General features: G+C 42.4%; 1 protein-coding gene across 5 annotated transcripts in view; it reads right to left on the bottom strand.

The window, feature by feature from the left end:
• LOC131265530 (homeobox protein extradenticle) overlaps positions 1-12,221 on the bottom strand; it is a 43,510-nt gene extending 31,289 nt beyond the window's left edge. For 2 of the 5 annotated variants that reach the window (XR_009178276.1, XM_058267808.1), the window contains exon 1: positions 1,236-1,358. Coding sequence is in view for 2 of the 5 variants with exons in the window: in XM_058267808.1 (XP_058123791.1) it covers positions 1,236-1,252 (17 nt within the window). In the remaining 3 variants the exon portion in view is untranslated. Of the gene's footprint in view, positions 1-1,235; positions 1,359-10,729; positions 10,865-11,816; positions 11,941-12,016 lie in introns of those variants that run through there. The other 3 variants (XM_058267810.1, XM_058267811.1, XM_058267809.1) reach the window with 3 other exon arrangements.
• Between the last annotated feature and the right edge of the window lie 4,502 nt (positions 12,222-16,723).

The following is a 16,723-nucleotide window of genomic DNA, read 5'->3' as shown; positions in this document are numbered from 1 at the left end:
TGACCGACGAAATCAAACTGGGAAAATAGACTAGATAAACAACTCAATTTGATGATAAAGCGATTAATGATCTATTGCATACCAAGTGTCCCAAAAACTACGGATTTGGGTTTTTCTTACATTGCTCGAGAAGAGATAGATTTGCCGAAATTTGTCTTTTGTAAACTTGTTAGGATAACGACTCACGAGAAATTTTTTATCAATACCACGGTTTAGAAAAAAGTGTGCTAAGATGGTACAACAAGTACAAACATGTGATGGTGATAATAACATTTGAAACGATCAGTAGTTTCGAGGAAAACAGGTTGCATCAATGTCATAAAACAGCAGCAGCAATCTGATAGAGCAGGTAGTATGTGGATAGATAAAAGCTGTCATTTGACTGTCTTATAAACTCATAAAGATAGCAACGAATCAAAACCAAACCTCCGGCCGTCATATTTTTTATTTCGGCATCTCTTCACCAACTGCATAAATCGTCGGCGAGTAAATACGCGGTTGAAAAAGCCCCCTATTGTGCGAGATGAGACCTATAAATTTCTCGTACGGAACAATAATACTCCCATAAACCTATTCCGGCTTATTACGGGGTCCTTTACTTCGATATCGTTGCCGTTCACTTGAAACCACACACGTGTTGGTTGGGTTTCTCGGGGCGGAAAAAAAGGAGAATAATTAAAACCGAGTAAAATGGGGAACACATCATCATAAGGATTTTATTTTGTTCTAAAGAGACACGCACTGAATTGAAGAATTCCCTTTTTTTGTGTCGGATTTTGTTGATTTACTGAGCCATGATAGACACGTTTTTACTGTTTCTGCTAACGTTGTAACGAAGAACTAGAAAAAACACACATTTTGCGTACATTTTTCTAAGCGAACTTTTCAAAAATGACCATTGCATGGCACAATCACGCCTAATACACACAAATCCACACGTCGTTGCACCACAGTTAGCATCACTTTCGGCTTCGATGGAAACGATTCAGTGCCGACGGCTTTCTTCCCTTCGGTCCGGGCAGAAACGGAAGGGAAGCAAAGTTAGTCAACCGTTACGCACCAGAAAGAAACATTTCTTTTATCACTTCAAAAGCAACGCCGAGAAGCAGCATTCGTGAGAGAGACCTGACATGACTTCTCAAAATTACCATGAAACGTTCCTTCGAAAAACCAACATACACCAACGTCGTTATTGGCGCAACTCTCGTATTATGCCATAAGACGCTTTTACGCACCCACCCAATGGGGCCATAAAAAGCCGACGGCCTGCGGGTGGCCCCCGATCGTGCGTCCGTCGTTGTGGAACGCGTCCCGGTGCACTTTTACCGACGGCAGTCGGGACAGATTTCTCCCGATGACGGGACAGTTTTGCCTTTCGTTCGGCAGAGTACGCACACGCACACGCACCAGACGCACTGTTTGCTGGGAGGGGATGGTTTTTGGGTTGACCGAAAAACGTGCTGATTCATCAACCAACCCAAATATGCTGAATACACGACGCACATATCAACACACTGAACCGGGAATAGTGAGTGCAAAGGTTAAGTGCATCACTACTTCATTATGCACATGCACCACCCAAAAACCAAGCAACACGCACACAAATTTCGCTCTAGTGCAACTTCTATTCGCCAATTCTAATCGTCGATCAATTATAGCTCACTTTAATAATCACCGACGGCATGAAGCGAAATACATCACATTAACTCTTGCCATTGCAATTCATTCTCAGAGATTCGGAAAACACGGATCTTTGAACTCTTTTGCCATCTTTTTGTCATCTTTCTAAAGTTTACACATCTTTTTTCGGGATGGAACTTTTTCTGGAGTAGACGATAATTTATAGTTGGTAACATGCTCTTACAGCACCCATTCTGATGTCCATGTTTTTCTGGGTCGTAAGCGAGAAAACCGTAACCTGCTTAACACATTCAATTTTACAAACACTGATTTGTACATTTAAACGACGTCCGACTTCATTTTGCAAACATGTTTGCTCGGTCAAGTTCACTACACGCGGATACCGACGGCTCTTCCAATGCCGGGAGCAACACAACACAGGTTGGATACCATTTCGAACAATCAACGAAAATGGCCATTATTATTACATAACACGTTCGCACACGCTGTCTTCACACTAGACAATTATCACCAATTTCTCCAGTTGCTAAATTCGCGTACCGATGCTTTCCTTGCCCGAAGCACAGCCAAATTCCTTGGACGCAAAGGATAATCCTAAAAACACACACACAACCTATTTACACCGTCCACTAATATCACAGCACATGGTAGCACGGGCGCACGCACGCGTTCGCTAGAATGTCCATAAAACACGCACTAAAACTCACGGTAAACGGTAGAACGCGGAAAGTTAACACCAAAACACACACACAACACTGCGGTGTCCTTTTTGGAGGATCAAACGGTTCCAGGGCCATGCATGGCCATCGTCGTGTAACTGCACTTGCAGGCGCCGCATTTCGCTCACGTGCTTTTCGTCCCCGCCACAGGTTGGGGTTGAGGTCGGGAATGCGGCGTTGATGACTATCTGCACCTCCTCTCCTCGGCCGAAGCGATTCTTTGTTGTTTTGTTTTCTTTTCGATTTATTTGCATCGCTATTTGGAAAATAAATCTCCTTCGCCCTCACAGCCTCGTGTGCTGTGCTCCAAAACATCATCGTCGTCATCATTACTAACCGGCAATCCGGGGGCCAACATCGCATCCGGAAATGCTAAAATTCCCGAAAATTAGACTAGTTTTCAGTTTCCGAATCATTTGCACCGCATAATCACAAAACGAGCACCCGAGCCCAAATCTGGTCACCTCACTACCACCCAACCTGGCCATTGTTTTAAGGACCTTTAAGGTACCATAATTTCACGGGGAAACCCCCGTCTACCGACCGGAATGGGACGGCGCGCTGGTAGTCGCCGGCATGCCCGCGTAATTGATGACCGGACCATATATCAAAAGAACGGAGGCGCGCGCGCGCGTCCAACCTGACGCTCTTGACGTTGTTTTCGCCGGGTCCCAGGGAAACGCGGAAACGCGGACGAATTTTAAGTGGAAATTGTATGGCCAACCGGCAAATATGAGTGTTTGTGTGTGTGTGTTAGGGCCAATACGGCGTGCGTGAACCGTGTTTCTGGGCATGCCAGCCCGATGTTTTGTCCGATTTCGATCGTTTAACACCCGTCCCCCGTTCAAGGGTCGGCAACGGAAGGCTAGTTCTGCGGGGCATGCAAACCACTTCCGATCAGCACTGTTCGTTAATGGGAGAATGCCGGTATACCCCGCGAGTTAAGAGGGAAAAACTCCCTCGACGACAATGCGGTCCGTCGGAATCGACGGAATGAGCGATTCGTCGCTTTTCCGGATCGTCCTTGCACGGGACGCGCGTGTGGTGTATCATTTGTATGGTAATGATTGGAATGGATCCGGGTTTTAATTGAACCGTTGCCAACGAACGAGCGGAGGTGTGTGGCGTATGACGAGGTGGTTGTAATACAGGTTTAACTAATGCCACCACACAACCGAGCCTCTCCGAGGAGGCAGCGCGGCAGCACACGCACGCACATTAAAAGGAGAGAAGTAACCTTTTTTGCTGCGATGAGAGGTGAGAATTATGACTTCGATTATCCGAAAGGTTCTTCATTGCATCGTCGACCGATCGTAAATCACATAACAACGATGACCTCGAACGCTAACTCTAATTGTCGTCAATGCTGAATGATGCTAAACAAACCAGCTTGTCGTGAGTAAAACAGGGAAACTGATTTCATATGCTGGTATTACAAATATGCAGCGAAAGAAAAAAAGTTTAGATGTTGAAACAATAATATGCATGATAGAAGTATGCTACGGGACAACCATCGTCAAAATTAACAAATAGTTTATTATACACGGGATATTTGACTTTTATTTTGGTCACAGAGCAGTTTCAACGGAACAAAAACTATATATCTGACTGCATACTAAATGCATGTTTCCAAAGTTTCAAACATGAAATCAATGCTGAATAGAAATGCAACCCTCAGTGCTTCCCTCGGCAACTGTAGATCTGTCGAGGAAATCTGATTTGCGGATTACAACTGACGTCCACCATTACCAATTTGCAGCACAACAATTCCCCTTCCCTTCGGGAGAGATACTCGGTATCGGTTTAATCTGCACAAGATTTCCGAGATCAATAGGGCATTGTAATAGGATCGGAGCTTCCCCTTGGCAGGTAAAAGATTCCGACGAATCCCAGATAAGGTAAGGCAGCCTAATCCCTTTTCTCTCAACTTTGACTTTTGTCATCTGAAGCTCATCCGGGCTCGCATGCGGCAAGGCAAAACATGCCACCACAACGCGGTGTGCCGATCGATGGCCAGCAGAGCTTGGCCGCCTCCTTAGGGACGGGCAGCAGCAGCAGCAGCAGCAGCAGAATGTTTTGCCCGGTATAATATGGGAAGTGCTGATCGTGTCTGTTTATTATTACAACACCTTCTCCGGAGGCCGCTAATTCCATCACAATTCCTGACCTGCTTCTTGCATCCTGGTCGCTGGCGGATAGAAAACCATCCCACCTCACCAGCAAGCCATAAAGCGAAACCGTCCAGAGGATCGTCGAAACGTTGTGACCTGACTTGGCCCTTGTCTCTAGTAGCTTGTGACAGCGCCCCATCGCTGGTTTGCGCGCTGTGACATTACGGAGGGAGTTTATATAAAGTTCTGGGACCAAACCCCCATACACACACACACGTAGTTATATACACTCCAAGCACGACAGGTACATGGGCATCTCCTCCTACCCGCTGTTTGGGATGGTTGTTTGCTGAACAAATTGGATTACCTTTACCCTTGGTCGTTTTACGCCTACCCTACCCTTCTTCTTCCCAAGCTGACGGCGACAATCCTTTGCTTGCAATGTCGTACATACATTATAGATAGATACTTTTGGAAAAGGATCTCCGTCTTTGACACACCTAAACACCCGCCAACCCGTCCGCCCTGATGTGAACTCAGAGCACAATGTTGGCTTAGGAAGATGTGATCGGTATGAATTCCATTCGGCGAAATAACGTTCTATCAAATCGTTTCCATGTCACAGTATCACAGTATGCTGGCCAAATAACTACTCGTAGTTATGGGTGGTAACGGATTTCTCTCCAGCATTCGATTCATCCCTAGGACGCACACAAATTAGAAAAAGGCCCCGAAGGAAATGTTTATCATATTATGGTCAAATAAAGGGCACAATATGGAGCAACATGATTTGCTTCGCTTCTTAAAGAAAAAGTTTCCAAATAACTCACCCAAAACATACAAAGGGCCGACTAACACGTTTTGAATAATACAATACATTTGTAATTACAAGCCCCGTAGAAAAATCGGTTCTAGCAGTTAAGAGTTGTCAAACTGCCCTAGGTTGTAGTCATCTAGAACTAACGTAATATTACTGAAATATGTTTATTAATTTTGACTTCTCTACACCCTGCATCTTTTACATTGGAGCTCGACGGGGCCCGACGAAAGAGCGTGGTTTAATCATCCTTTGTGAAACATGGAACCAAGCCACTTTCTCGGTGACAAACAAACGCACGGAGGAAATACGCAAGCGTTGTACCGAGAACGGAAAATGCGAGCTAACGTTCCCCCGATGGGTTGCCGGCGAAAACTTTCTGCTCGTAAGACCTTTTCCGTGGACTCGACTCGGTCGAGAGATCCTCGTCCTCCGCTCGCCTTGCAGGAGTCGGGGTGCGACTGGACTTGTACAGCATAAACAAATAAAATATGCTACTTTATGACGCTGAACCTCTTCTGTCGATAAAATTGAACAGTTTACGAGTGCCTTGGCGATTCCTGCCATCCTGCTGCCAGCCATTCCCTTCTGTACCGGCCTTACGCACCAGCTCCTATTTTCCACAAAGCTCAGCCAGAAGGGAACGGTGCTGCGCGCACCTTTGTGGGTAAAACGTAATACCAAAAATATGTAAGTGAGTTTCCACATCCATACTCAAATTTTGTGAAACCACAGGCTGGGAAAGCTCACCATGGGAGCCACCGCCGCCCGTTGGTAGATGGTGGCAAGGGATGCCCGAGATAATGACGGTAGAACTTTGATATCTGTAACACGGGCTAGAGCAGACTTTGATCGGATATCCGAGAACGTCCCCGCTGCCTGCTTAAGTGGAGGAGTGTGCCACCATTTGCGAGTTGCCAGATATTGCACCATTTCCACCCACCGCCAGCACACAAACAAGCTGCCCCAAATGGCATGTGTCGAAAAGAAATTTATTTGTATAAACATACGCCGTAGCGTTTAACACTAACGGAACGCTGTAGCTGTCCAACTTCGTCCTTTTCCCGTTGCCTGCTGATCCGCGTTTTTAACCAGCAACTATTAGAGCAGAGTACGAGGACCGAATGAAAATCAAACAAAACAAAAAAGTCCCAACGAATGGACACTGTGTGACATCGATTTTTTGCTCTTAATAATTTATTCATTCATTTTTTTTTTGTAGTTCCCATCCACTCTCGCTGCCTTTCGGACGGGAAACTGACTTCATTCGAATCAGCGCTATATGCCGGTGAGGTTGTAAATGGAAATGTGGGGTATCTTACTTGCTTATTCTTTTCCTACTGTTTTTCCGACACGAAAATGAGTTTTCTTTTGCTTCTATGAAGGAAAGACCATGCTTTTATTTATAACATTAACTTGCATTACTTGTTTTGACGCCTGTGGCGTTAGGAGATAGAAATAACGTAGAATGTAATATTGTGAGTGAATTGACAAACCAGTGCTCAATTCTAGAGTTGCTTAATTTTTCAATGCATTTGCATTTTCCTTTGCTAGTACAGTACCCCACAAGGGAAATAATCCGATATGAATCACGTTAGTCGATAACCGTCTTGTAAGATATATACGTAAGTAACAACGAAATATCTTCAGCTTCGACAAGCTACATATAGGTATTTAATTGGGAACCCACTCTGGGGTTGTGATGCAAACTAATTTAAGATAAACTACAAAAAATTTCTTAGCTATTGCCAAAAGGATTGAGAGACGGATAAGGCGATTTGATTTCATACAGTTTATGAATACGATAACACTCTAGAAAATCGTGATATTCGTAGCTTTAAGTGGCTTAGATTGGGTTTGCTAGTTGTTAGCTGATTCTGTTTGTTTTGCAAATAAAACAACAAACAACATTCGAAAATCAGCAATGTTGCGAAACAGTGGAACAAAATGCATCTTCAGCCTAGTTATGCAGATATAAAATGTACATTTGAAATTTTTAAATTCATTTTCGTGTTTACTTTACAGATCTATGATCAAATCACTCGTAGGGTCTGGCCATCCTGTCTGAAAAAAAAAATCTATTTTCAAATTCAACATAGAAAACGAGACAAAACTTCTAGGGACGGAAAGCTTGTAAGATCTTGCATCGAGCTAACATTTGTTTGGAAATGCTATATTGTGACTATTTGACTACCCTAAAGTCAATTAAATAAACAATGCGGAAGCGAATTAGTGTTCGTACTAAAACGAAAACTATTTTTAATCTTTTTATTTATTAAATAGGAGCATGTATGTTTCCTGATCGACTTTGGCCGCCGAATACTACATCTATCCGATCTACGATCGCCTCGATTAGGCGTAAAGGTAGAAAACAGATATATTTGTCAAACGCTAAAACTATGAAACTATGTTTACTTTTGTTTTACAAAAGATTTTTTTGTGTATCAGTGATTGAGCTTTGCAGCACAAAGACCTTATAATATAGCTGTTTAAAAATTTCAATTGTTTTTTTTTCTCTCACAAGAGCCACAACATAGGGGCGATCGTCATCGGGTTCCCGAAGAATCAGAAAAACAAACGATCTCGTACTTTCCACATGCTGCTGTCCTTTCGCCTATTCGTTTGCATTCATCCTCCTCTGGTGTAGTTCGAAACATACTCATCATCCGTAGCATTGGGCTGTTGTGTTACCATTTCGGATCTGGATTCTGCTCCATCACACAATTGCCACCATTGCTCTTGATCTCACGAGCATCTCAGCTCTTGAGACCGCCACCTCCCTTGCACCGATTTTCGCTTCATCCAGTAGTTTTTCTTCTTCGTCACTGCAAAGCCAGCTTTTGCCTCGGCCGTACAGCGGCTTGCAACACATGGGCCCCGTGTAGTTACACATTTTGAAATCCCGACTTTGCTGCTTCGCATTCCTTTTTGTGACGGAGACCTCAGTTGATTCTTCCCTCCATCCAACCGCCTCAGTCGTTCCCTCGCCCCCTTCCTCCTATCCGTCCATCCGTCGATTCTGTCGAGCGTCTGAGGTGAAGGCGTCCTTCGGGTCTTGTGTGTTTGCTAGAGCGTTTACTGATAAATCCAACGCCAGTCGCCTGCGCGTTCAAGACGCTTCCATCCAACGCAGCTCGACGGAACGAACGGTCGATTGGACAACCGAAACGATGATGCTGGCTTTCGTTCGCCAAGTCTCAGTCGGCCCCCCCAAAGATATGACTGAAGGAACGAAAGATTTGCTGCTTGCACACTATATGACACAGACAGAAAAGCTCATTACACCATGCAGAATGCAATAACATTTTGCAAAATTATTAATTTTTGGCGATTGTGTTTTCAAGCAAACCAGTACCGAAAAATGTTAGTGTGTTCATCTTCAAAAGATTGCATTCTAATATTTTATAGGAATTTGAAAAAAATAAACGCATAAGCGTAAAAGATGGAGGATGAGGATTAATTTTAGCAGCTTAACGGCCTTTTCGGAACACTTTAATCAATGCTCACTGAAACCGTAAGTCTTCTGGTCCACATACCGTTCAATTTAAACATTTCTTTCATATGCCTGAGTAATATGGTGCATTTCTTTACGTTTTTTGTATCAAAATTATCCACATCTTTCCCCACCATATTTCCTAGTCAATCGAGTATTTTTGTTATTTGAATTTTTTTAACTAACTAAAAAAGTTTACAAATAAAACCTATAAATTGACTCCATGACCCATGTGAGCATCTATTCAGTAGGAAATGTGCTTTCAGATTTGTGTTTTGAAGTATTTTTGTTATTTGATTTTTTTAAAGTAACTTTAAATTGACTCCATGACCCATGTGAACATGTATTCAGTAGGAAATGTGCTTTCAGCTTTGTGTTTTGAACCTTCGCTACGCGCGTCGGTGACAAAAACCTTCACCGGGTACTAAGGGCAAGACCGTGCTGCGATCGGTCGGGAGATGCCGACAACTCAGCATCGATGCGATCCCAAACTCGAATGCGTCTTTTTTCCTCGCGGCCCTGATGCTTCCTGCCAGCGCAGTCTTTCGAAAACTCAAAGCAACTAACAGCACACAGCGGGTGGTGGTACGCGACGTACCAAGTCCACCACACCGAGTCGGAAAGCATTTGTAGCTCGTATGTGTGGCTGCGCGCGGTGCTAGCCGTTAATGCCACAAACCCCATGGTGATGGCGTCGACTGTGTGGGCTTTAAGCATTTCATTCTAGGTGCTCTTATTATTATTTATTTTTATTTTCTTTTTCCAAAGGAACATGGTTTGTCTTTGGTGTTGTCGCACTGGGTGATACGTGCGTGCGCTCCTTGCTTCGGGTCATCGGAACACATAGCAGAAATCATTTCAATTCGGATTCCTGAAGCAGTACGGAGCGCGTTTCGACACAAGTGTGTGCGATCACCATTTACGTTGCCACACATTCTACACGCCGTTCATCCCAGCATCTCTCCCCCGCTGCCTTCTTCGCGTCTCATAACAAATAAGACTCAAAACCAGTATCGCCGCCACCATCACGCACCATTCGTCGCTCGAAATAAGACACTCGTGAATAACAACAGCAACAAGAAGGCAAGGCGATGTATACAAGACAGGCAGGAAAAAACTGAAAAATATCTAACGCGACATTCGGGAGAATTTTCCCAAAAAAAAACAAAAAAACAAGGAACAAAAACAAGAAGACACCTTCCATCAACCGTCCCAACATCGGCCACACCATGACGGGAATGGAACATATGTATGCGCCACATGACACAGAAGAGAATCCAACGTCTCGCAAGCCATGGTTCTTGGCAAGGACGATGATCTTGAAGTGAAGTGGAAAAATGTGTTAACGGGGACCGTTCGATCGTAGCGTTATTTTACGTTACTTCTTTCGTCGTATGCAACCGGCACAGGGTACGAACCGTGTTCTTTTTCCCTGCAATATTTTGTCCCTTCGCATAATGACCGCACATTGACTGAGTTTTTCCTCAGACGAAAACAGAACAATGCTGCTGAGCAAGTCTGAACAAGAACGAGATACATCCGGGCACCCTTTTCTTCCTCCAGCCAACGCCGCTGCTCCGGTGTAGGAGACACCAGAAAAGAGACAACAGCCAAAGAAAGTGAATATTATCGTCCTACTGTAACACTTCTGCGCTGGCGCACTCAGCATTCTCCTTTGCAATCCGCTTGGGCCATGGGATGGAAAATGCCAAATTCACACATAACATTTTTTACATCCACCGAGCGCAGGCAACTTTCATCGTTTGGATATGGACAGCAAAAAGGCAGCAAACGGCCAACGCAATCACTGGTGGCATTGTGCAGAAAGACTGCTGAAACGTTTTCCTGAGACAGTTATGATACTATTTTGGGAAAAAATGGTGCTATAGAATCAAACATCAATATCTGGCGGACGGTGCTGCCTGATAGGTAGTTGTGGTCCACTTACCTTTACGAAATTAAATATGTGATGCTCCTTATATTCTTTCTCCTACACGGCGAACTTGTTATCCTTGAAGTTGCTGCATTCGTATACTTCGATTACGGTGATGAACACGAAATAACACTGTTAACCACACTGGCACTACGAAGAAAGAAAAATACACACACTAAATTTCAGGCTGCGTCTCACACTTCCTGCTGTACTGTTGTAAATCCGTGGAGGGTAGGTTACAGGTTGCGATCTTCAAGTAATAATTCCCCTTTTTCCTATCAAGAAATCGCATACTAAATCACCGGATCATCTGCACCGGGAAACGTTGGAAGCATTAGGGCTTCATGATAACTTATGCTTTGTTTGAATCATTAGAACTATCCACCATCATCTTGCGAAATGCTTCAATTTACATTCAACCTGTGCTGATCGCGCCGTCTTAAGCGAAGAGTAAATTTATGCACGACACCACTGTGTTGACCAGCGAATGTTGCCACTGATGAACATCAAATTATTTGCCTAAGAAGAAAACTCAGATTGTATCTGGGAAAAGGTGGTTGACTGAGAGGTTCTGGTGTTAAAAAACAGTAACAGCAATAATTATAATAACATCGTTTACAACCCACACTGATTGCGGCACTTGGGATGTTTCACTGGCACGGCCCGTCGGCAATAGCGCGGGCGCAACAAGAAGCAAGAAAGCATTTACAAGGAATTTCTGCACAGTGCAAAATGAAGTCAACAAAACTATTAATGCTACAGTATATAACGGAGAAAATGAACAGATTTTTATAGGTTATAGATTAAAGTTGCAACCACAAGTGACATTCAAAATAGTAAACAAATCCATTACTCTTCTCTGAATCGAAGGTATCGACCACTTTTTGAACACAAAACATGCATCATAAAGAAAATAGGTTAAAAGTTTCCAAAAGATCTAGCTTTTAACTCTCACTCTTTTTCTTGCCAAATCTTTGCCAAGGAAAATTGTGTACAAAGTATCTGACTGATGTACACACACGCGCATTAGCCGCTTTACCATCACGAGAAACATCGCTTCATTTTACGACACATTTTTCCACCACGAAACTTCTGAACTGACTATTTATCAAGCAATGTTGCGTTCCTTTTTACGCAGATCACGAAGAAACAACTACACAAAGAATATTTTTAGTTGATAGTAACAAAACTGCAACAGCACCGAGTTCATAACAACCTCCATATTCTGACACTCGTCTCGTTTTAGAAACCAAAGCACATTGCTCTTTTCCACTACTAAAGATGACTCGTCATCTTATTTACCTTTATTAGTTCTGTCCCGCCGACAACGGTGTTGATGTTGAATGTTAAAAAACGAATCACAAAAACGGTACGGTCGCGGACGCAAATGTCTACTCGGAGTCGGACTCGCAAATGTCTATGATTAACACGGTTCTTTTCGATAGCACAACACACAGAACTTCAATTTTGATGCGCTTTGTTTTTCACCCTGCTCTATCTGCGACCATTTCGTATCGCCCCGTTTCGCCGCTATGCCGTGAATGTATCGTGCTCTTTCTTGCACGGCATCATCGCCATCTTTCATTTGAAGATGAAACGCATACTATATGAGTTTTTCATAATTCACGCACACATATAACGGTTGACCGTCACTTTATAGATCCTAGTCGATTGATCTCGCTCGCTCTGTTTCCCTTTCTTAGTCTTTCGCGTTCTCGCTAAGAAATGATTGAAATAGCAATCTTATTTGTAACTTCATAGCCCTTTTGCCGATTTGTATAAACGACCCCTTGGAAAAAAGGTATTATTGAGAGAAAAAAGTTTGGCAAGGAAACGATTTTTCCATAGACTCTAGTTTTTAAGAAAATTAATTGTTTAACAAACACTGCCACATCAGCTTTACACACATTCAAATACATATCCGTATTTCTCCTTTTGACCTCTTATTACCGCTTCAACGACCTTTACACTAGTGTTGGAAGAATCGGGATACGGAAAATCCGAACATTCGATCCCTAGACGGATTCTACAGATTCGAATCCCATCTGACGGATTCTAAAGATTTGATTCGTTTAGGATTCGAATCGGATTTGATTGATTTGGGACTCGATTTGATTCGATTCTGACTTGCTCCTAAACTGTTTGAATCAAGATAAATACACACTATATAAGGTAGCGGAATGTAGAGCATTTTGACGTCTACACTGCAAAAAATCGAAAAATAGCTTTTGACAGTATGCTGATACTCAAATTTGGCGGGAATCGCTCTTTGAAGATAAACAAACAACAACGCTCGAAAACCAAACAAACCGATTCTTCAATTGCTTTGGTTTTGTTCGCATGGAAAATGTTTAAGAAGCCGTCGGTCGAAGTGGGTCACCGATTTTTCGACGAAATGTATCGAAGTTTCACCTCACGTACCTTCTTGTTACTCTTCTTCTTCTTCTTCTTTCGTTATGCGAGTCGGGGTATATCCTCCTACGCTAAGTCGAACGTTTGTTCCCTTACTCGTAATCAGAGGCGTACCGACTCTGTCCGAACTCCTATAAAGGGGCTCGTCCTTTACGACCGGCTATAAACCGGGGGAGGGATAATTCCTTCCGTTGTCAGGACACAAAAACCTCGTGATCCGCTTGATTGACTCAAACAGCACGAGATGTGCGGCAGCTAGGATTTGTCTGACCTGAGCTCCAGCTCGGCGTGACCACGCGGTCGTGCCCTAAGCTAACCCTACTTTTCAGCTAACCACTTCAGGAAAACTTGTGCACTGCTAACATCCGCTCTGATGCACTACCGAACTGGAACTGATCTTGTTACTCGCATAGTTGTTTACATTCTATGCTGTTTATCACCATGCTGTCAAAAGCCACGGTTGCCATTTTCTAAAAAAATACCTCCTAAAAAGTCACCTATTCAATATTTAATCATCTTGATTTGAATCGTAATCACAATGATTTGAGTCGAATTAGTCACATAACTAGTCGATCTCGAGATAATGTAATTGATTTCAGTTTATTCAAATCAAACGCTGGGTAGAATGGGTTATTGGACATAGATTCTTAGTTTATGAAATTTTGAGGCGTAGATGCCGAAACCTTGGTTGGTATTGTCTGCTGAAATAAAGGCTGATTCGCACGTCGGCAAGTGGCAAGTGCAAGTGGCAAGTTGCCGCGTACCTACCCCGTGCGAATCAGGACCTAGCAAGTAGCAAGTGGCAAGTAGCTACTTGCCACTGGAATAGAACCGAGTCTATTTTTCAGGCAAGTAGGTGGATGTTTTGGTTGACAACTCGTGTAATTACAACCCGGTTGACAAAAATTCAAATTTTTTGCAGCTGTCATGTAGTACCAGCAAGTTTTTCCATGGCAGATTGCTGGGACTCTTGCTGGAACTACATAGTACCAGCAACAATCCCAGCCAGCAATATCTGTCAATTTTTGGTGACGGTTCGCACTCGGGTCTAACGGAAGCACGAAAGACCGTCAATCCAAGCCGATGGGTGCACGCACACATGTAAACACCTGCTTCACGCACACATAAGCAGTAGAGGCAGCCATTTTTTTATTTTATTATTATTCAATTTATGTCAATAATAAATTCATAATTTCAATGCACATATTCGTTTATTTCAATAAACATACATTGAATTTCAAATAACAACCATTACAATTACAATATTACTATTCGTAACGGTAACAATACGTTTACACTTAAGATGTCCATCCTGTCTCCGTGTAAAATCCGGGAGATGCCTTTTCCATCGACTGTACCGCTCTGCGTCCGGATCAGCTCAGCGTCAGAATGCCGAGAAGATTCGGGGTATGACTTCTTGGCTGCATCTGTTGAGAGGCCTCTTGCTCAGCACAGCGCCAGAATGCTGGGATGTCTGGTACGGACGATGCATTCTCTATCGGCTGCAGCGGTTGAGAGTCATCCGGGACAGCACAGCGCCAAAGAACAGCTACCGGCAGCTGCCTTCCAAAACACAAACAGCAAACGCGGCTGTTATATCATTATTTTATCTGTTTCACATATATAACACTACTGATCACGAAAAGAACACTAAATCACATATTTAAAATTGAAATTACTCAGAAACATGTTTGGTCGATCACAATTCACAACGCAAAGGTGGGCAAATATGGCGTCTCGTGTAATACCCATATCGAAAGCTCCTCTTGCACTGAATTCATCGCCGTCCCATGCACACATTCAAACATCGACAGTCCGCTTGCGGCGGGGATTTTCCTTCTACTCGCCCTCGCCTATGTTTTTGACAGATATTGCTGGCTGGGATGTCAATTTCTGTCAACCGGGAAGTTGCCAAACAAAAACTGTTTCATTTTCGTGATTTGTTTAGGATAATTTTCGACTAATGTTCGAGAAATATTATTTGATAATATCATTGATCGATCTTTTTATTTATTGATGATGAAATAATGGTAAATTAAAATTAATTCGTCATTGTGTACTTGTATGAGTGATCAAGTTACTGGCAAGTACTTGCCTGCAGTGCGAACGGCTACTTGCCACTTGCCTGCTTACTTGCCTCTTGCACTTGCCGACGTGCGAATCAGCCTTAACTATATAGCGGATAGCGATAACGATGCTGATGGTCCTGGGGACCATTCACAGAATCGATTTTGCCTTTGGATCAATTCAACCATTGATTGTATAATTGTTACTTTAACAAATAATATGAAAAATCGGTAAGTTTGGTAAGCACGCATGATATGACGGAGTGGGATTCGGTTTTGAAGATCAGGATCTCAGAATGGATTTGAATCGAAAGACTCGAATCCCTGTAGGGATTCAGTTTCCCCATCACTACATTTGATGTCGTTTCGCATCCCAAGGTTTTTAAAACGAGCGATGTGCAAGATAAACACATTTAAGTTACGTTTTCGAACATGCAATTTATAGTGTCTGCTGTACTTAAAAAAATCATTTTGCTAGGGAAGAAAATATATTCACGTATATTTAATTTTAATTTAAAATTTTAAGCAAATACATCGTATCAATTATTATAAAAGAAAAAAAAAAACGATGAAAAGAGAACGAGTATTTTTGTTTGTTACGGCTGGTTGGAACGACAGTTGCAGCGCATTATTTTCATCCATGGAGTAAAGTTGTCATGCTTCAACAATATTATGATACGGAAAAATAATAATAACAGTTTTAAACTCCATCATGATTCTAAAATATGCTATTATTTTCTATCAATTAACTTTTTGGGGATGCTCTTCACAAATTAACTGATAATTGCCCGACAAGTTCTTACCAATATGAAAAGTCGAGCACTTCATTGAGCTCTTTCGAGCACACCATCGTCAGCCAACCCAGAAATGCTGGGTTGTATTTTGTATGGTACGCTGGAGCTCGACCGTACCAAGTTTTTGGTATGGTACGCCTAATGTGGTCACGCGGTTACACACGCAAAGTACTGATGACACAATCCGTAACTTATTTTTTCTTGTAACGTTCTACAACGTAAAATTATAAACATGATAATTATTTTTCACTTTTTCATGGCCTACTAATCAAATATGCTTGATTCTTTACATGCTTTATTGTATCGTTCAGCATTATTCTATTCATTAAACAATTACAAATTCAAATCAAAGTAACAATAAGTCCAACTGAAAGGTTTTAAAAAGAAGAATGTCTTTTATTTTAAAAATCCACAATTGCAAACTACAACTTAAGTTCGTCAGTTCTGGTCAAGGTTCATGTGTAAGAACATTATAGTAGTTTAATGTTTTTAATCAGTAATAATAATTCCAGCCAACGTATTAGTTATCGTATCGAGCAGTTCACATTGGATGGTTGCCAGTTTGGGATTTTCAAATATTACATTTTATTACACAAACTAGCCTGAGTTCTTTGTCTAAGGTATGTGAATTTTTGATTAATTTATTAGCTAAAAAACTCATTTTAAATCTGACACCCCCGTTCGTAATTGATCGGTCACAGTAATTATGTTCGGAGAGAGCCTTAGTCCAATTAAAG

Source organism: Anopheles coustani, chromosome 2 (genome assembly GCF_943734705.1).
Source record: "Anopheles coustani chromosome 2, idAnoCousDA_361_x.2, whole genome shotgun sequence".
NCBI classification, from domain to species: domain Eukaryota; kingdom Metazoa; phylum Arthropoda; class Insecta; order Diptera; family Culicidae; genus Anopheles; species Anopheles coustani.
The sequence above is the reverse complement of the archived record's forward strand: the minus strand, read 5'-3'. Positions and strand labels throughout refer to the sequence as shown.